We start from the raw sequence: 21,858 nt of genomic DNA, 5'->3' as shown, positions 1-21,858 counted from the left end.
TCAGAAGCAGGCAGCAATGTAAAGCAAAGAAGGTGTGCCTGTATTCAACAGGCTTATGAGTTGTAGAATTGAAAGAGGTTACATGTTCACTAGCAGTTTTTAGAAGTATGTACACAAATTTATGACAGAAAATTTCAACAGAAGCTGTCCAAGGCAATGACACCACCTTCTGTTCAGCAAGGCTCCATCCCAGACAGAACAGAAGTATCCCATTGTCTGTGGCTCTTCTGTTCTGTGCTCTTCCCTCAGCAGTCAGGTTTGGTCCCCAGGGTAGTACAACCTCTGGTCTGATCTGCTAAGGCTGCTGTACTACATGCCTTGGTCTCCCCTACTCTATCGTACTTATTTGGCATTTTTTCCACTCAAGAAGCAGAAGCAGTATGCCAAGATGCCCAGCAATTATCTCTTTAAGTGGCAACAGCTGCATAAAATTGCTTCAGATTTATTTTGCTTTAGTGCTGTAGTTCATAATCATACATATGTAATAATAACCAGATTTCATCATATACCTCTAGTTTTTAGTGTTCTTTGGCTTTAAGCAGCACTTTAATGAAAGAACTATAGTTGAATTAGGTTACGTTACATTCACAGACTACAACATGGCTTCAAAATAAATGTTCTTACCCCTGGAATGACTACAGCCCCAACTCCATTTTTCAGTTTTGATCTGCCTCTGCCGCCTCGTCCTGACAGACCTGCACCACGTGGCCTCCTCTTCCCTGGGAATCCTGATCCACGGCCCTATTCAACGTAAGACAACAAGTTAAATTCAGCCTGCAGTCCTTTTGTTTTGGGGATTGAAACTCGTTCAATACATCTAGAGAAAATGTAAGTAAAATAAAACACCCTGTGATTTCAAGTGCATATGGGCACCCTGGGCCATGGTCAACAAATTACTGCGTAGATCGTGATGAAATAACTCTAACTTCTATAATTAGTTGCACGAATTAATATGATCACATTATCACCAGCGAGAAAGCAGACAAAACCAGAAACATTTCTTTTCTGTTCAAGAATAATTGGAAATATGGGATATATATATTTTTTCCCCATAGTTGCAAAGTATCCAAAGTAAATACCCTCCATTACATGATTCATTTTTCTTTTTAAACACTCGGCTCATGTGAATTCTGCATATGGCCCGGACCCTTGATTAGTTGCAATCACAGACACATTTCTTTCACTATGAATAATCAAGCAAACACTGGAATTTGTTAGGACTCAATCCTACTCTCAAAGAGAAGCAGGAGTTGGCTCCACTGAACTCTTTTAATTCAACACATACAGAGAGAGCTTTTTATATTAATTATATCAATTAAACTCAAATCAACACTCTCCATAATAGTACGCTTCTCTCAGAAAATATCCACTTATTTTTAGACAGCTTCTTTTTCCCCCTTCCTTATTTTATATGCAGAGACATACAGTGCTTGTGTGCTCTTGGAGCATCCACAAAGTGTGCTCAATTACAATTTACTGTAGAAAAGCAAATATGTTTTTAAAATAATAATTACCTCACACTGCTCCTGTGACTCAGTTTGAATTTCATGATTTTTTTTCTTGTTATTTCAAAATCAGCTGAATACAGACTGGAAGAGGAACTCCCTAATTGCTTCCAGAAAGAAAATGAACATCCTGACAACGTCCCTTACCCAGTTCTGGCCACTGTGTCATATGCCTTTACAGAGCACATCTATAGAGAGCAAAGGCTCTGAAACACGACAGTAATTGTGGGATGTACCTAAGCAAATGTATTTCCTACTACAGAACAAGCAATGAGATTACTGATTGATTTTGAGTATATGAATAATCTCTGCTTCTAAGATAACTCAACTCTGTCCACAGATTACCTGCAGAGGTACCATGCATGGGCCCAGACATTTACTAGAAGTTGCTTTTAATACCAAGACAAAACATTTCTCAATGAAACAATGCTGACTGAACATAAAGCTGTGTGGGGACAGTGTCACCAACAGATATGAACAGTTTGTGCTGACAGAGATAGGAACTCTGGATGGAAAGCAGCATTATGGGCTCAATATTACTAATAGTACGTTTCAAATATACCAACTCCTGACGTAAAGAAGATAATAAAAGTTTATGGTCATATTTAGAAGGACATACTGAAGATTATACTTTTCTCAATATCTATCCATTAATGTAACGAGAAATTAAACTGATTTATGATATAAGAAAAAGTAATGCAACACTAGTTTAGAAAATGAGAGGAAGGATACTATTGATGGCAGAAGTATTTATATGCAGTAAAAGTGAAGGGATAATGTTGCTTTTACATATATGAAGTTAATGCATATGCACAGACAGAACATACAAGCATCAATTTATTTTTTAAGACGGAAACTCTTCTGATACATTTCTTATCTGTATGTTTCAGATTTCATATCAGTATTGTTATTTTTCCAGAGCTAGTAATAGGAATAAGCACGTACTTGTATCAGTGTTAATGCTGAACAGTAAGCTGAAAATTAATGCTTGAAGCAGCAAAAGCTAATGTCAAAATAAAAATAGCATGAGTGTTAAAGTGAAATGAAAATAAATTATTCGTAACCTACAACTGTTTGTTAGTGTTTCACCACTTAGGACTTTTTTGTCACTTAAAAAAAGTGCTCTAAGTTTTTTAAGGTATTTTGAACAGTAACTGTCACTGTGGATAAAAGCTTTGGTCCATCTAACCGGGTGAGGTAGCTGGTTTTTTTCATTCCCCCATAAGCTAAAAAGGCTGTCACTTCAAATCTGCTCTGCAGGCTTTCTCCGCAGCAACAAACTCAAGCCCCAGCTCAGAGTTCTGCTCCTTTCATTGCCTGGCCTACCTTACTGCCAGACTAAAGGACATTTTCCTTCTCATGTAACTTATTTTGATGGCTATGCAAAGCCAACCACAAAAAGCGAAGTGCTAAGCACACAAGAAATGGCTAATATAAACTAGCCTTTGTTCTGTAATAGCAGGGCAATGCCATCATATTGTGCCCTCTGGAAAGCACACTTTTTCTTCCAACCTGAAAGCTCCAGAGTTTTAATGGTTTCTAAACGTGTTAAGCAGTACTAGAATGGAAGATTAATTCAATTGTGATAGACAGAATTTCATCAGTAGTCTCTACAGCAGAAAGATAGCAACGGATATACAAAAATAAATTCAAATTATTTACCACTTTGATGCTCCAAATGGCACTGCCAGGAAGCTGTCTGGATTTAAAAATGTCCCGACCTTCTGAAATGTCTGGGGACCAGGAAGGTGGGCTGACTGTATTATTGGTACTCCAAGCCCCCTAGGATATGGTAGGTGAGAAAATAGATGTATAAAACTTTGCAACAAAAAAAAAAAAAAAAAAAAAAAAAAAAAGGAAAAAAAAAAGAAAAAGCAAGCAACAAAAAAAAATCTGAAAAGCGAAGCACATGCAGGCATAGGCATTTCTACATTAACTAGTAAATTAGTTCACTGAGCAAGAGAAAGGAGGGAAGATTTTAGGCTGTCATCGAATCTTACACTGAAACAAATATAACAAACCTCAAAGTGATGGTTAAGTACAACAAAATGAGTTTTATAAACAAAACAATATAAATATAGCAATCAATTGTAACAACAGTAAATCACAGCCCTATGTTGTACCGCATGAAGCTGAGGAGGCAGCACTGTAAGATGACAGGGTACCTTGTCTTCCCTTCAAACCCCATTTTGAAAGAATAGACGTTCATCATTTGAGTCTGAACTACTGACAAGCATGGCTACAGCTAGTCTTAGAAGTGCATGAAGCATAAGCAAACAGTAGAAGAAAAGAAAAACAGCCATGATAAGTAATAAAGCATCTCTCTCCTGGAAGTCTGCCACAAAAAAAACCCTCAAAAACATTTTCAATTCCCACTGCTAAGGCTTTTTCACCCCGCTGTCCTGATGTTACACTGTGATCTCAAACAACGTGTTTCTCTATACATGTAATACTCATACATACCCTGCACCTACAGACTCTTTTCAACTAATTGATTATTCTATTATCTCTACTGCCACAGCTCCCATCATGGTGATATGTTCTGTATCTCCTCTGAAGAAACGTGGCAAAACAAGAAGAATGTGTGAAGATGTACATGAAACGATGCTGAAGTTCCTCGTACACACTGAAACCTGAGAAAGACTTTCTTGAACCCTAAGACTGTGGGACAGCCTCCTTCAGTCTGAATTTACAACTGGGCATACTTGAAGGACAATACATTGCCCGAACTCTACGTTTGAGGAAGAAATACATGGGTCCCTCGAGGTGAATCTCACTCTTCAGCCCACAGCAAGCTCCACCAGACAGAAATGGGAAGGCCAGACTCCAGTTCTGTTCTGCCAAGAGCTCTGCAGTTTATCAGTCTGCCCTATTTCTGCCAAAACGTCTCAGTCCTACCAAGCACCGGCACGCTACTCAGCATCAGCGGATCTGTGGCAAAATGGAGATGACTGTGCTAGCCTTAGTTTCCATATCAAGGGCCTTCTGATTCTAGCAGGATAAAGCTAGAATCTTAGTTACAGTTTCCTTGTATTATCCAAACTCCTCTTAAGTTTGGGAAGATTTAGGTTGGATGTCAGGGGAAAGTTCTTTACAGAGACAGTGATGAGGTGCTGGAACAGCTGCCCAGAGAGGCTGTGGATGCCCCGTCCCTGGAGGTGTTCAAGGGCAGGTTGGATGGGGCTCTCGGCAGCCTGGTCTGGTGTTGAATACAGAGCTCTGGGGGCCTGTAGGAGGTAGAGGGGTTTGGAGCTTGATGACCCTTGAGGTCCCTTCCAACCCAAACCATTCTATGATTCTATGATTATGTGTAATAAGTAATTGTTCTTATAATGTGGGAACTCCAGTGAAATCTGCACAGCAGCACAAAGGAAATGTGTATATCATAGAAACAGTGTCTACATCAATCCATAAGGGAGGGGACATGCCAGCAAAGGGTCAAAACCCATCGGCTCAAACACGCTGAAAACTCTTCACCAGCAGCTGAAGTTACCTTCTCTCATCTGGGACGCACAAAATTATTCTCCCTTCTAAGAAAATACACTTCTCTAATGATTAAGTATAATGAAAAGATTAAAAAGCAAATAGAATATTAAGTCTGAACATGAAATATTCCCTCTTTCAAAAAACAATGAACTGTATATGAATCATATTGTTAAGAACTAAATTGGAAATTTAATCCAAGTTTTATTGTAGATCAGAAACATTTGAATTCTTGGTCAGATAAACTTAATTAAAAACACACACTTCCACAATACTTTGAACAAATGAATTACATCAAAGAGATTCATTAATTACATTTTGGCTTTTAATTAATGCCCATTACCACACAACACTGAAGAAAGTTCTATTCACAGCAATAATTATGTGCTTTGACAGAAACAGGAAGTCTCATTCTCCATCATATTCCTGAGTACTCAAAACTGAACAACACAGCTGCAAGTAAATTAGAACAAAACGAAACACAATGTCATCAAGGGTCAGGAGATCTCACTAAATTACCACTGACTGCGTTCTGCAGCTGAATCCTTTATGAAATGCCCTGTAATTGCAGATATACAGACCTGTACTTCCATTATAACATCTAATGTGATTTTAAGGCTGTGAACAACATTTCATATGTTCGGAATACAGCCTCCCTCATAAGAACAAAGAAAAAAAAAAACCAACAGAAAAACAGAACAACCCTACAAAATAACAAACCTTCAAACAGACCTTTTCTGAGCTTTTCTGAACACTGTACAACCACTGTAGTAACAAGCTAACGAGTACCATGGGATGGAAGACAGTTGAAAGGCCACACTACTCAAAAAAGAACATGCATCTGAACCAACTTCTTCCATTTTTCAGTGTCATTTTAGAAAAATCTCTTAATATAATTAGAACAAGCAAGCCACCTAATACAGATCATCAGTATCTTCCTGATGAGAAGGAAGACCTTCATTTCATCTAATCGGTACTTCCCATGGAATGGGTTCTAAAAGAATGCATACAGTAAAACAAAATCAGTAAAAGCTTATTTCCTACTCAACACAATCTCACAGATCATTCTCAAGCCTTATCTGCCAGTCGTTCCTTGATTTCACATTATGCTTACCGACACAGGGCACTGTTGCAAAAATAACTGATGACTTCCAATTTATTCCATTCATACACATAAAGTATCCACAGCACTACTAAAAACATGCACATGTTGAAAAAACAACCCACTTTTTCCTGTGAAGATTTATTTCAAACTAGATGAATGTCAAGATTAGTAATCACCCAACTTATGTGATCATTCTTTTTGAGATTGCTCCTACAGGAGAAAAATAATGAAAAAGATCAAAGCAGAGGTGCTGCTCCCTGCTATAAATCTGACAATTGCTTACAGGCATGGGGGGACAACCTGTGCATTCCATGGGCAAACACTGCACAGATACAACTCTGAGGTCAGCCCTGTAACAGCTTTGTCGTGCTGGCAGCTACAAGCAAATGTCTCTGATCTGTGAACTGCACTCAGGAGACACTGAAAAGACAATTTGTCCCATAACGGAATAGGGTAACAAGCAGGTGGGAGACACCCATGAAATAAAAATCACAGGAAGCCACTGAGATGCCACACTAGGTGGACAGAGGGCTCTCACTGGGCTGCTTACGTGCAGCTAGTTTTCTTTCTATCACAGATGTACTCATAGAAGCCCCCTCTTGTTGTCCCTATCCAGATTTATAAAATACTTTGCATTTCACATTGGAATTGAATAATTATTCAATTATATTAGTAATTTCATAAATATATTTTGAAGAAAGAGACCATCCTTCATCCTAATGCACAGCACAATAATCAAAAGAAAACAAATCCAAAATGAGAAAATTATTCATTTGTACAGATTTTTCTGTCTCCGGTGAAGGCCAAAGTCATCTTACAAAACTGAGGCAAAATACATTCACAGAGTGCAGAGACCCTTCTCATGTTCTTTAAATGAAGGCCCATAAATCCATTAGAGTGATTTTTTTCTTCTTCTTAAAAGAGGAACAGAACAATCCAAGAAGGTAGATAAAAAACTAATGAGAAAGTGGGGAATGTTGCCATCTGTGGGAACTGGCTAACTTGGCACATCCACAGAGTAACCACACACTTCACAAAGCATCTAATTTAAAGCAGTGCAGTCCTGCAGAAGCAAGCACTGCAATAAAGGAAAGCCACTGTGGCTCCAACACCAGTTTTACCAAGGATAGGAGCCACAATCCCTAATCCATGAAAGTAACCCAACCATTTAGTTTTGCCAAACTCAGATCACTGGTAGAAAGTTGGGAAAACATCCATCTTTCACAAATCATGTACCCAGAGGTCTTCATTTTCATACTACCCTTATTCAGGACAATTCTCACTGATTTCCACAAGGTGCTGGTCTGTGCCTGAACTGAATCATCAGTGGAAAGTAAGAAAGCAATCTGGGCCTTAAAACAAAACATGCACGTGATTTTCTTACCAGGAAATTACTATTCACTTCACAGAACTTGAGTTCCAGCTTAATACGTGTTTAAAGCACGAGCCAAAGATTACCAAAGTCAAAGCAAACCTTTACAGAGCTCCATGTATTTTTTTGAACACAGATCATTAGCTTTACAAGTAACGTGTCCAATTCTACTACAGGCATTGCAAAGATGTCAAGTACCTTTTCATTTTAAAATATAACCTCCACACTGGTGAACAAACTATATTAAGTTAGCATCACAGCTTGGACTTTGCATTACTCTTCATTCCTAAATTGTAGTTCAGCTCACTTCTATTTGCATTACTCACACCATGTACTGAGATGTTCATGGCTATAACTGTCTTCCACACAGAACATATAAACTGCTACTACTTCTGAAGCTGTTTTGTTTTTGTTTTTCAAGAGGATACATGTCTATTCTAATACAGGCATTTACAGTTGGGGATCAGCCTTCATGTTTTCTTAAATGGATCTGTTCCAGTGCTCTGTCATTCTTACAGTAAAGAAGTTTCCCCTAATGTTTAGATGGGACTTTCACTGTTCCTTGTCTTGTCACTGGGTGCCATGAAAGGAGCCTAAGTAGCTAACACTTGACTCTCACCCTTTAGATATTGATAAGCACTGATAAGGTCCCCCTCAGTCTTTTCCTCGTCTCCAGATGGAACAGCCCCAGGTATCTCAGCTATTCCGCATAAGGGAGATGCTCCAGGCCTCCATCATTTTGCAGCTCTCAGCTGGGCTCTCTCTAGAAGTTCCCCATCTTTCTGAGAAGCCCAGAAATGCAGCACAGGGGGAGGATCACTTCCCTTAACCTACCTGCCACACTCTTTTTAATGTACCTCATTTTAGACTGCCAAAGAACTCCACTTTCAAAAATTTCATGATGAACTATGGTAAATTGTTCACTGAGAAAATAAATTTAATTCTCAAGACAGCACACAGTATGAGGAAAAAGATTCTTTTTAAGGGCTTGTGTTTCTTTAATTCAAGACACCAGAGCAGAAATAATCAAACACTTTCCTCATGGTAACTCAATGGTCCATTTTCTGTTCACCTGTATTTCTCCATGATCTGCCACGCTTACATAGAGAGCTAGCTGAATAACTAAATAACTAAATAAGTGACTCAGAGATACTCAGAAACCTTCCAATTTGAATGTGTTATGGTTTCTCGCTTTTATCTTATTTCAGTCTCTTCAGAACAAGAAAGAACTAATTTGACTATATTTTTGAACCCCTGGCTATTATATGAAAACACAAAGAAATGTGCAAAGTTAAGAAAAATATGAAATGATCAGCCTAAAATATCCAAAAAATAAAATTAAGAATAGAAATGAAACACTGATTTGTCACACTGACATACTTGATGAACCATTTCTCCCACAACCACACGACTGGAATAGAGAGTAGGATGGGATGGAGCAGAACTCTATAGACTTGAGCATACTTTTCAATGATCAGATCAAACCATAACAACTTACATCAGACAGCACTTGCTCACAGAAGAAAACAATTATATTATTTGTAACATCATTAAAATACTGGCCATGAAAAAATTTGGAAGCGTGGTGGAAACAGCTGCTTCAGGATTTTCTATGCACTCAGTTTAAGATGTTAACAACTTTGAAAGTATTAGCCAGAATACATGAACATACAAAAAAAAGTGAGAAGTTGGAAGACATATTGTGTATGTCAGCATTTGTTGCATGTTGGTTAAAAACATAAGAAATATTTTATTTTTCTCTAAGCATAATCCAAAAGAAACTGTAACTCAAACTACAGACTCTTTTGATTAATTAATATGATGTTACTTTCCTGAAGAAATTAACTAAACACTCACTTGGGAGTATAAATGCATACTGTATTCTAAGGATTATACTGAAATTCTAACTAATACGTGCTTCATAAATATATAATGAAACATTCTGCATGCTTACCTGTCTTGACCTGGGTCTTCCAGGAGAAAATTTCCTTTTGGTGATGGCTGGTTTCCCCATGCCAATTTTTGGAGTGACTGATATGTAAGTCGGTGGGAGAGCACTTCCAGCAGTGGAAGGCAGTGCTGGCAGCTGGGCGTGCGGTGCTTCTCGTGCAGAATGCAAGTCCAGGGAGGAAGACACATTTGCCTTGCTTATGTTAACTGATGGAGGAAGTGAGGGGTAAGTCTCAGCTGGTGATTTTATGGGTTTGTCTGCAACCGGTGAACTGTTTGTAACACCTTCATTTACAGAAGCAGTTTCTGCTTCTAGAAGAGCTGGTGTTTCTGACTTTTGGGTTTCTCCTTTTTCTACCTCTTTTTGCACTTTTATGATTTCCAGTTGTTGCTCCGCATGGATACAAACACCTTCTTTGCTTTCAGTCCCTTTTATTTCTGGCATCACAGTTATGGTCTCAGGTACTGAAGACAGAGACCGAGAGTCTACCGTGGCTACTTCTGATACCTCAGCACTACCCTGTGGTAGCTGTGTCTCTTCCACTTGTTTGTCTAACTCCTGCTGTGCTACTGCTTGAACACCTTCCATCACTTCCATCATTTTCTCAGTATGACTGTCACCAGATGCTGGTGTCTTTTTGGGAGACATTTCCATTTCAGCAGAATTAACTTCGTTAGAGACTTCCGTTTCCAGTTCTGTGGTCTTTTCTTCTGGTGATATGCCTGTAACTAAGCACAAACATACTAAATGCTCAGTATGATGATGAACAACATACATAGTGTACTGGTCAACAAGCATAGCTGGTGCACATCACATACAGCAGTATCACTGTTGGTGAATTTTATATGTACATTTGAACATATTCTGTAAGTATCTTCCATTGCACCTATGTTTGAACAGTGAGAACATACGCTCAAACACAGAATAGTACAATTTCTTTTTTTCTCTTCTGTATCATAGCAGAGTAATTCACAGATATGCCATTTTCAGGAATAAGCTCAAGCTTTTCCCTTCACATGTTTCCTACAAAGAGGTGCTGAGGCAAAACAAGGTTATATTAAGGTACCATAAGCAGTTCCTCAGCTACTAACAACATACAGAAAAAACTTCCAAATGCAAATACCAGGAAAGCTCCCATTCTTTTATTGCTGTGAGTCAAGTTGACAGATGAATAAAAGTTACAGTAAGCAACGAGTAACATTGCTTTAAAATAAAAAGAGCATTCAGTAGACCCTAGATTAACTTTTGAGGCAAACATTTCCAAGTAGTCAGCTAAAAGTGGCCCCTCCTTTTTCATTTCTGCTTATTAAAGATACATGCTGGTATAAATTTATGTACTTTAATCATCTCTCCCAACTCTTCCAAAAAGCAAACAGCTGATAAGAGGAACAGTACATATATAAATAAAAACATTTCTCATTTCCACCTAGTGCTCTTCCACACTTCAGGAAATCACTTGAAATAAAAACAGTTTACATGGTAATGTCCTAAAGATTTCTTTCACAAGTATTTCTCTAGCTTTTATGCAAGCAAACACCTTTCATTCACAACTTTCATAGTGCAGGAGTTCTATGGAGGAGCCTTGTATCTATTCCACAGAGGACCACATTGTTTGCTCTGAATTTGGCTTTTAACACCTTCTTTCAATGGACTTTCAGTGGACTTACACTCCTTATTTTCTACTGCCCTTGCACTCCCAGATTCACACTGCTACACAAACTCCTCAGCCATTACATTTCAAAGTCTAGCAGTTCACCATGAATGTGTCCTCCATTACAAAGTTTTCAATCATGGCTTTTGTATCTACTACCTACAAGCTATGATACATAACTTGGTGATTATAGCTAACCTGGGAGATATTTTTTTTCCTTTGGCTCTACATTTAGGTTTCTTGATTTCCCTTAGAGCAACCCACTTTAAACATTGACCTTGGCTGGATGAGACACACTTGAATGCTCTTCACCATTCCCCTCAATCACTAACACATTCAGATGACTTGACCCAAACCCATTCCAATTGTACTCCTTCTTATGGCTGGTACTTGCTGTCTGACTGTAAGATCCATTTCTTCCCAGAATATAAGTGGTCACCTACTGCAGCTCACCCTGTCTGGACGTCCTTCACCAAACACACCAATTAATGATAAGGCTGCAGTGTACAAAAACATTCTTCCCACTTAAGGAGAAAGCCACTCCTACCAAACAGTTACACTGATATTCTCCTACACAAATTTTCTGAGGACTATCTTTGTCTTGGATAGGATACTATTTCAACAAAAAAGTTAACACTGTTGCTTAAGAGTTCAGACAGCAGAACATAAACAATTTGTTTCCAACTGCTTTCTCTTCATAATTTAATTACCACAAACTTTCTTGAATGAAAACAGCCTCTGAACACAGCAGTGGTATTTTCTCAGACTGCAAAACTCTTTCTTACCATCTGTGACACATCCAACAGCTGATTCTTGACCAGAGCCATTACCAATGACGAGTTGTTCCTGAAATGCCACATCCTCTCCACCACTTTCCATTTCCATTTCATTTGTACAAGCTTAAGAGTGAAAGAAAATAGTCAAAATCGATATGGTGTTTACTCCATTACTTTGGCATCAGTAGTTTCTGTCACTGCATGACCTTCTGGCTAAACAGAATGATATTTAACTACATGATTGGAGCTCAGGCACATCAGCTCAACAAGAAAGATAGGGAAGATACGTATCACCCTAGAAGACGAAGCCTTCTTCTCATTAACATGAAACTGTTTAATGTCTTTCAGACAGTGGAAAAGGGCTGTGAAACAGTTATAAATACCTAACACTGAAAATATAATTTAGACATTGTCACAGACTCTGCTACATTATCTAAGCAATACAAAAGGTCTTTCATCAAATTCCACTTTGCAAAATTCAACAGACCTTGTGGGATGAAGGCTTCACACTTTTTTTTTTGTAAATATTGTCATGGCTCATGACGGAGACACGATGCTCCACCTCCTATCAGCACACAGAACACTGATTTCCAAACCATTTGCTGAACTCCAACTACACAATAGTAGATTTCATCACTTTAGAATAAGCATGCCTATTTCTGTGAGCTCCCCATATTTAAACATGAAACTGCATGGGAAAGGCACTGCTGAGTGCTGCTTCACTTGACAGTATTGTTAGAGAGCACAAACAGGAAGCACGTACTTTTTTCTCAAGTAAAAGCTTTTTCAGTGAAGGAAATTCATTAAAATGCACTGGACAAAGCAAGAGCAGGAGAGACAAATATGTAGTAAGTGCTAGCTCAAGAGGGACTGATCTTTCATGGGCATTAGCATGAAAAGGGTAAATGAATACAGCTTTGTGTTCAGGAAGCCAGGAACTACAAGGTGATGCTACTTTTAGTACCCAAGAACTATTTGCAGACTGCCAGCTCTAAAGTAGTATTTTAACCTTAAGGAAATGATCATTTAGACTGCTCCAAAACCCGATTTCAGTGTACAAAAGTGCTCTCCTGGGCATAAACTAAGCATGACTGCACTGATATAGTTGCTGCAGGATTATTCCTAGTACTTGAGATAACAATCTTAGTCTTCTTCTAGGGGTAGAAAAGTGGATAACAGTGTTTCTGTAGACCTAAAAACCATAAAAGAAGTATTACTTAAAAACTTCAGCCTTTTAACTAAACCTTTAACTTACTCTAAAGTGTTTGCAGTAGAAGACTGAGAGTTCACATACAATGCAGGCTTCCTCCTAAATCATCTAAATACCATCTGAGTTTCCAGTAACCTGGGACATGTTCACTGACAGAGTTCTTCCATCCATTTGCATACATGTACCCACAGCCACTGCCTGGGATCATCATCTCTTTCATCATTTCTTTACTGCTCACCAGAGGTGTACACTTACACAAACTGGCTAACGTCAAAGATAATGACCTGCTTATGCAAAACTTCAGTCTGAATGCATAAAAAGCCGCAGCTCTTCTGAAGTCTAAGAGTTTACCATTGCAGTGAAAAACTACTGGGCTTTCAAAAACAGATAATTATGCAATAGAGCTACTGATTTAACAAAAGATCAGTGCACCAGTGTTGATCTTTATGCATCAGAAATGCACATGGCAATGCAGTTCATCTGTCACATTTTACCTTGCTTCCACATTAAACAGCAATTGCACTTCTCTTAGGAAATTCAGCTTGTGTGAGTAGGTGCTATCCAGAAGAGCATATTATATGAAAGAAAGGAGGGTTTTCAGTTAAGATTACATTACACAAGTTTTGTGGATAACTCACCACCACCCTTCTCTCTGTATTTCCTTACTGTCACAGAGTACTTGTAAAAAATACTTTATACTTTTTAGCAATTTCCTTTCCCACCTTTTGTTTGCCTTGTCTATGTAGACAACAAGCTCTCAGAAGGCAATTAATAATCACATACTGTTTTGAAAGAGGACTCTGATTAAAAGCTGCGCAATTAAATGCACCTGGTCCTTGAACACAGTCCAGTTCCCACTCCTGCTTCCTACCTGGACATACTGAAGGAAATGGGCAGTACGAAACAGTTGAGTATCTGTGTAGAGTGACACAGATAAACTGCATGTCACCAGAAACATCTGTCAGAAGCTGGCTTATGCCTGGTAGAGGAGAGTCCCGAAAGATTTGTCAAATGAATCAATTCATGAACTGTAACCACATGAAAAAAAAGCTAAAGAAGTTTACAGCTACGAGTCATGATAGCTGGAAGCAACCATAATGCTTGTTTGCTTGTGCGTCAAATACAGGATCCTGAAGCCAAAGGGCCAGAAAGCACACTGAGAAGACAGAATGGGTTACAAGGGTTACATGAGAAGCTATTGCTTAGTAAAGGAAAGGATGAAGTCTACAGAATCTGAGCAGCTGATTCACAGAAGACCTAGTGAAGCATCTGCTAATGCTTCTGAGGTTAGTATTTACATTTTGTAAATGTAAGATTGCATTTGATTACCTGCTATGTTGTCAGGTTCAGGAATGAGTTCAGAAGTATCCATTACATCACAAGACTGAGTCTGATCCCCTTCTTGCTTACAAAGAGTACAGATGTAGTCTTTCAGCTGAGACTCCAATTCAATGCCTGGAGATCTGTCACATTCTACGTGAATCCACCTGGGGAGATTAATTCAGTTTGTGATTTTTGTAATAACAATATAAAATATTCCAGCACTGTTTTCCATTTCTCTGGGGAAACAAAAAATTTGAACCAATACCAGGAAGAATTTTGTAGAAATAAAAATGATGTATCAGTCTGTCAAATCATTGAACAAGCACAAACATGAAGACCTACACTGCTGCTAAAGCCATTAAGACACCACAATATGTAAAGCAGTATGACAAAGCTGCACAGTAAGGAACAGTGCACTGAATATGTAATGGTCCACACTCTTAAAGTTTCTCAACAGCTTACTATTAAAGTAATAAAAATTATTGCTGGTGTAGAAAAACACACAAAATGTAACAGAGCACACATACTTGAAAATTTTACAAGAAGCCATGACTACTAACTGTGTTTACAAAGCCTTACACAATGAATAGATACGTAAAAATTAAAACACTGCTTATAAAAGTCAGGATGATGATCCTTCTTGTATGTAAAAAGCAGTGTATGTTTCTCTGCACACTTCATTATCTGATCTTTCTTGGTAACAGCAAATTACGGCTTACTTGAAATAAGACTCATTTGTCTGTTGCATTTAGAGTGGGAATATCAAGATGTTACATAAGATCCAACAGCAGTGTGCATCACACAAAGTCTGCACCTTGCACAAAAATACATCAGTGTCATCCAGCTCACCATAAGCTTTAGGCATTTTAGTACAACTTAATGAAAATCATAGAACTCTTACCTTTTGCACATGTGACAGTGCAACATATCTTTCTGGAAGTCTTGGAGGCACAGTTTGTCACAGAAAGGACATGACAAGTTGTCTTGTTGCTGGTAACAACTGTCACATACCAAACAATTATGGTGCCACTGACAACTTGTTCGTGTTCCACACTCAGCACATACTCTACAGTTCTAAAGATCACAAGAATTTAGTTCATTATGATGTTTCACACTGCATTAACTGACATTTTCCTCTTCTGAATTAAATAAAGTTTCTATCTTTAATAACACTAATAAATTAACTGTGATCTGATAACAAATTATGGACACTCTTGCAACTGCAAGAAGAATTTTCTTGCACTACTGCCTTACCTGAGAGGAATATTTCTTATCTCTGTCTTCTTATAACTACCACAAACTGACTATGAAATTATATTCATCTCATGTACAGGGATTTGCCTTGTTACTTTGAAACTACTGTTATTATTTGTACTTACTCACAAAGTCACTGACTATACAATTTCACCCTGCTCTCCCCAAACCCAAAGGAACTCTGAAGTACAGAAGAATTGCTCTTCTCAAAAGCAAGGAGTGGTCGAATATAACCAGTCTCCAAGGATAGATTACATACAATACTTTGAACAGCTTTCAGTTTACATATAGTTTATTTTATGTCACGAGAGCAGGTGTCATTAAGCAGAGTTTATTCACTCTTCCTGGATCCTTCTCTTCCCCTTTTCCCTCTGGAGCTGTATAATTGGGATTCCTTCAAAAATTGCAAGGGACATTACATGCTAGCAGCCATCTGCAATACATCTAGTATTATATGTGTACCAAAACCTGGTTCCCTGTAAAGACACAGAACTATTCTGAAAGCTTTCAACTTACTTTACATTTCCAACCATTTGTCGGTACAGAATCCATAACAGGTTGTAGACAGAAAGTATGGTACCCTTTGTCACACGTATCGCACACCAGCATCTTGTTGTCTTCCCCAGAATGTCTAATAACAAAAACAGTGGTATTTTAAACACTACTGAGACGAGCAGTAAGAAAAGATCTGTTTGATAAAAAGTCTAAGCAGAAAGTTAGACAGCTGAAAGCATGATAATATAGGAACATCACTTACAAATGGCTCTGCTAAAGCATGAATTAAGTATACCACGCTTCCTGCAGAAAGCACTGAGCCCGTGCAACCAGACTGCTAGCAATCAGTCCCTTTCCATTTACACACATGTAGGAAGATTAATTGGCTTTTCTGTACTGATATCAGTTCAAAATCTAAATACATTATTTCTGGGGAAAAAAAAAAAAAACCCGATGCATTTCTACTTGCTCCTACAATCAGTCTAAATACATCTTCCCCCCCCAAAAAAAAAGATCTCTGATTGGCAAAGCTTCTATGGCAATTCACATGGATTTTCTTCTACTTTTTCAGTAGAGAGTTTGCTAGTAAATCTGGTACAACAGTTGTAGAGATACATTTTAGAACATGCTTAATCATTTCTGGTATTTGCTGTCTAGCTGTGTGTGATTAGGGAAAGATCTTTAAAGTAAAGGAACCTGAACGCAGGCAAATAGTGAATGTTCTGCTTGTTAACCAAGCACTGCCTGATCAGGGCTAAGAGGTAGTAATGAAGCAGCCTTTTTCCAGGTTTCCAAATTGTTAAAGGCATTACATTAAACAAATTTTTAATTTGATAAACTGGAAAAAATCCTTCCATATAAAAGATGATGAAATCACATGCTTTGGTAGCTCTGTAAAACCTGCCACGATGATGAAAACTCTGGGAGCATAACGTATAGGAAATGCAGCTCAGTTCTCTTCTTTAGAACACAGATCCCAATACAAGGATTTGACAAGTTAAAATTAATATATTATGACAGATCTATCAGAACAAATGATTACATTTTTGGAAGAAAAAATAAAGAATGGATAATAAAATAGATGTTTTAGCATCAAAGCACATAGATCTAAGAACTTCCTCCCCTCACACCCTTCAAGTCTTACTTACTTGCAGTTCTGGCACACCTTGCAATCAGGACACTGCCAACCTGCTCGTTTTAAAGGTGTAACTTGTATGTCTAGGCACATCCCATGGTAGTGCTGGCCACAGGTCGTACAAAAAAGTTGATCTAAGAGGTCTCCAGGGCTGTCACACACTGCACAATTTGCTTCTTCTTTTGCTACAAATAAATGATTTTCCCAATTATGATTTAATTTAAAATTATTAACAATTCTATGAACCCAATGAAGCCAAGAAAATCTTCAGTAGTTCTTCTGCTTGCAAAATTTGATCATTCTTACAAAATTCAAATTTAATTAATTTACTTAATAACTACTCCTTTCATTTGTTCTTCCAACATATTCAACTAAACTTCTCAGAACAAAAGTACATTCATTTTAAGCCTTAATAAGTCTTAACAAAAGAAACAGGCTTACTCTATTTCCCTTGATGTAAAACAGAGCTTGAGGACCAATTCTTAGGTGGAATGAGTACAAAATAAAACTCCCAGCAGATCTAAAACTATTACTAATCCAAAATGCTTGCATTTGAGGTAGGGCAAGTAAGCATGCCTTGTCCTTCCTGTAAGCATGTGGCCTCCACAAATGTATCTCATTGACAGCTGTCAAGTAGCAATATAGCAGTTCCACTGCTAGACTCTCTGGCAATTACAGCTGCATTAAGCACGCTCATCTTCAGCTCAGCTGCTAAAAACAGAGGTGGTTCACCAGAGCTATCTTGTGGAGTGCCTGACCGTGTCCTGTCGGAGCACTTCAGGTCACGGAGGCTATGCCTGGCAGACCGCAAGTCTCCCTCCTGTGCTCCCAACGCTCCCCCTGCTGGTCTCAGTTACAAACCAGGAGGGAAATCTGCAACTGAACCCAGTGTGAGCAGCAGAGGATGAAGAGGTCTGCAATAAGAATGAGAGGCATAACTACACTTACATTCTCTTCCCCTCTGCGGTTTGAATAAATAATGTTAAAAGGCAAAAAGCAAAGTTCAAAAACATTTGAATGAGTTATACTTCAGAGTCTGAATGGAACAGCATCAAACAAATCTTCCCTTAGAACTAGCACAGAAAATGCAACAAGAATATGCTCCCATACACTGTGACCAGCAGAGCCAAGTGCCCTGTCTGCAGTGAAGATTCTTTAATCCCATGAAAACCTGTAAAGCACAGTGTAAGCTGGTTTGCAAACAAGCTTTTAGGATGTACAACAATGCTAATACAAATAATTTTTTTTTTTAACACCACCACACAATACATCCTAATGGTATTTTCAGGAAATATCAGACTGCTAGGAATCTTCACAACTACACTTCTATTTCTAAGACATACTGAAATGTATAGTAGGAATATATTTTTGCAATAAGCATGTAGGAAGGCTTTTAGAAATAAAGTAGACTTAATTTAATTACAGAAACCCCACAAGTCTCAAACATATATTACAATCTCAGTCCTGCATGTCACAAACACTTTGATGCAATGTTAGCTGCCAGCAGAGTCTATTAATAAAATCACATGTTGAAATTAAGCTTACCCAAGCAAATCCAGGCATCTTACAGGATACCCTACTCTTCTGAAGTAGGATATCAGCTAAGGAAAAGCTACTACAGCTAAAAGATGGAATTACTAAGCTGAGCCTAATTGTGGCATTTGAATAAAGTGTACTTACATCTTTCGGGAGCCTGATCAATATGGTCTGGACAAAGGAGGGACAAGTTACTGAAATCCTGAAATGTGCCTGCTCCAGCAGCACAGGGGTAATGGTACATCTGGGTACATTTCTCTTCACAGCATTTGATAGTGGCTCCAAGGTGCTTACAATATGCACATCGCTGAAAAACAAACAATGATCACTCAGAATCTATTTTTTCTTGCTCTTTTTTCCAGACAAACTAAGAACTAAGGCTGCTAGGAAGGAGCAAGCCCTGAGGAATCATAGAATGACTTGGGAGGGACCTCAAGGATCATCAAACTATAACCACCCTACCTCATGCAGGGCCACCAACCTCCATATCTAATGCTAGACCAGGCTGCCCAGGGCCCCATCCAACCTGGCCGTGAACACCTCCAGGGATGGGGCATCCACAGCCTCTCTGGGCAGCTGTTCCAGCACCTCACCACTCTCTCTGTAAAGAACTTCCCCCTGACATCCAACCTAAATTTTCCCTCCTTTAACTTAAAACCATTTCCCCTTGTCCTGCTGTTATCTGCCCTTTCAAAAAGTTGACTCCTCTCTTGTTTGTAGGCTCCCTTTAGGTACTGAAAGGCTGCAATGAAGTCTTCTTTTCTCAGCCTTCTTTTCTCCATGCTGAACAAGCCCAGCTCCCTCAGCCTGTCCTCACAGGGGAGGTGCTCCAGCCCCCTGATCATCTTCGTGGCTCTCCTCTGGATCCTCTCCAACAGCTCCCTGTCTTTCTCGTACTGGGGGCTCCAGATCTGGACACAGTACTGCAGATGGGGCCTCACAAGAGCAGAGTAGAGGGGGACAATCACCTCCCTGTCCCTGCTGACCACCCCTTTTCTGACGGAGCCCAGGAAGACCAAACAGTGACTGGGACAGCATCTTTCAGTGGCATTCTCTGATCTTTCCAAGTTAAAACATTCAGCGAAATGCATCCTAAATTGCTCTGATGACTGAGATTCTTCTTATCACAGAAGAAAAATGCTCTTCTATCTGTTAACTGACTTTAGCTATATCTTCAGTAAAAAAGGCCTGAAGGCTTACACTGAGTAATAAAGGCAGACCTGTTAGAGATTGTAACTAAAACACATATTGCTCCGTATGCTGTAATGTAGAACTGCAGACATTGTAATCAGAAATATGAATTACAATGAAATATTATGTTCTATTGAAAACGTACATGACATCATACAACTATTCCCACGGGGATGATAAGGCATTAAATAACCCAGTACTTTCCTTTCATCTCTTATTTCAATGCTACACAGATATCACCAACAACCTTCAACAAGTCATGAAGAAGCATGATTATTACTATAGGCCATAGTCACATCTGTAAAGAAATAACTTCTCATACAGAACTACCCAATAACCTTCCTGCTCCTTAGTCAAGAGGGAACAGAGTCCATCAGCCTGCTTATAAAACATCACCCACACCTTTCAGATTCAGTTAATCAGTCTCTTTGCTTTCTTGGATTCATTAGAGTCCCTGAAGCACTGTAACAAGCTTTTGCACTTTTTCACCACGGCAACAGTGTTTGAAGACTAGAGCAGAGTGCTATAAGGTTGGAAGAAAACTTAGGAAAAAGCAGGTCAGTGGCTCATGGGAAGGCATACATAATGTAAAGCACTAGCTGAGCTCAGGATTGCTTATCTTTCATAATAAACCTACATGCCTTAATAACAACACTGGCACTTTGATTCCTAGCTCAAGCACCTAGTAACATCAAATCTGAAGATACACCAAAACAAGAAGTTACACACTGCATCTGCCTGATTCTCAGAATACAGAAAATATTTATTACCATAATTCTTCTGTGTTTCAAAGTCTAGCATGAAATTAGGCATGAAACACAGCACTATTACAAGCCCACAGATATCAAATCCAACCCACATGAAAGCACAAATCACAAAGTTGACTGTGTTAACTGCTAAGCTGACATCCTTGAAACATCCCATTTTTAGCAAAAAGTCTGCCTTCAGTACAAATAACAGGCAAGGAAAAGAAAGTACTGGTTTATGCCAAATACAACTGCTGTGTAAAAGGATAGACTGTTTATAAATGAAAGTGGGTCACTAAGGATCACTTCTGCCAAGTTCTCCGTGCTTCATCACTCAGTCTGCAGGCCTGAGATCCACAACGCTTCTCACCTCTGCCCATCTAACACCTGGTACAAGCATGAGAAAGACGTATGCTGTTATTTGAGTAGCCAAATGCAGAGCAGAGGGCAGAGGACCAGATAAGCAACTGGCTGCATGGAGTTCTTGAAGCAGGTGAAAAAGTTAGTGATAGAATCATGTTCAAGGACTGCCAGCAAATTCAGTGCAATGCAAGAAACTCATCTTAGGAAACCATACAATCACTGAGCTCTTATGGAAGATGTCTGAGGTAAATCATAAAACTCAGCTATGAAGTCATGAAGATACAGCCCAAAGCCTTCAACTTCATGACAGTCTATACCCCATGACATTACTTCGTCCTTGACATTTCTGCGTCCTATGGAGATGGCCCATGTTAAGCCAAGTCCTCATTCTTACAAGCAGGCTACAACATTTTCAAAGGCATTACTCAATGATAAACACTAGAAACAGGAAGCCAGGAGGGGCTCAAGTCCCAGCAAAGGTCCCCCAAGAAAGCATTCAACAACGTTCAAACAATGAACGACATTTGAAGTCTTCACCGGATCCCATCATTAATTCCTTAAAAATTTATCTGATGGGAGACAAAACTACAGAGAACTGCAAGCACTCAAACAATCAAATGCACTAAAAACTGGAAATAATGAAGATGGATTAAATAGCAATATTAATAACATTTTAAAATGTCACATCTGTTTTGTGAAACTACCAATCAACAGTGGTACATAACAATGTAATATCAGAGCTGCCTTCTTCCAAATGCTGTA

At 38.8% G+C, this 21,858-nt stretch overlaps 1 protein-coding gene across 1 annotated transcript in view; it reads right to left on the bottom strand.

Moving 5' to 3' along the window:
- KMT2C (lysine methyltransferase 2C) overlaps nucleotides 1–21,858 on the bottom strand; it is a 109,066-nt gene that overhangs the window by 68,465 nt on the left and 18,743 nt on the right. The window contains exons 4-12 of the mRNA XM_042817430.1: nucleotides 18,941–19,103; nucleotides 17,274–17,445; nucleotides 16,147–16,261; nucleotides 15,278–15,450; nucleotides 14,383–14,540; nucleotides 11,853–11,966; nucleotides 9,420–10,144; nucleotides 3,168–3,287; nucleotides 625–741 (exon numbers count right to left, since the gene is read on the bottom strand). Coding sequence (XP_042673364.1) covers nucleotides 625–741; nucleotides 3,168–3,287; nucleotides 9,420–10,144; nucleotides 11,853–11,966; nucleotides 14,383–14,540; nucleotides 15,278–15,450; nucleotides 16,147–16,261; nucleotides 17,274–17,445; nucleotides 18,941–19,103 — 1,857 coding nt within the window. The remainder of the gene's footprint in view (nucleotides 1–624; nucleotides 742–3,167; nucleotides 3,288–9,419; nucleotides 10,145–11,852; nucleotides 11,967–14,382; nucleotides 14,541–15,277; nucleotides 15,451–16,146; nucleotides 16,262–17,273; nucleotides 17,446–18,940; nucleotides 19,104–21,858) is intronic.

Source organism: Centrocercus urophasianus, unplaced genomic scaffold (genome assembly GCF_019232065.1).
Source record: "Centrocercus urophasianus isolate 14NV4802_14NV808 unplaced genomic scaffold, USGS_Curo_1.0 seq_16, whole genome shotgun sequence".
Lineage (NCBI taxonomy): Eukaryota > Metazoa > Chordata > Aves > Galliformes > Phasianidae > Centrocercus > Centrocercus urophasianus.
This window is presented reverse-complemented; position numbering and strand designations above follow the sequence as displayed.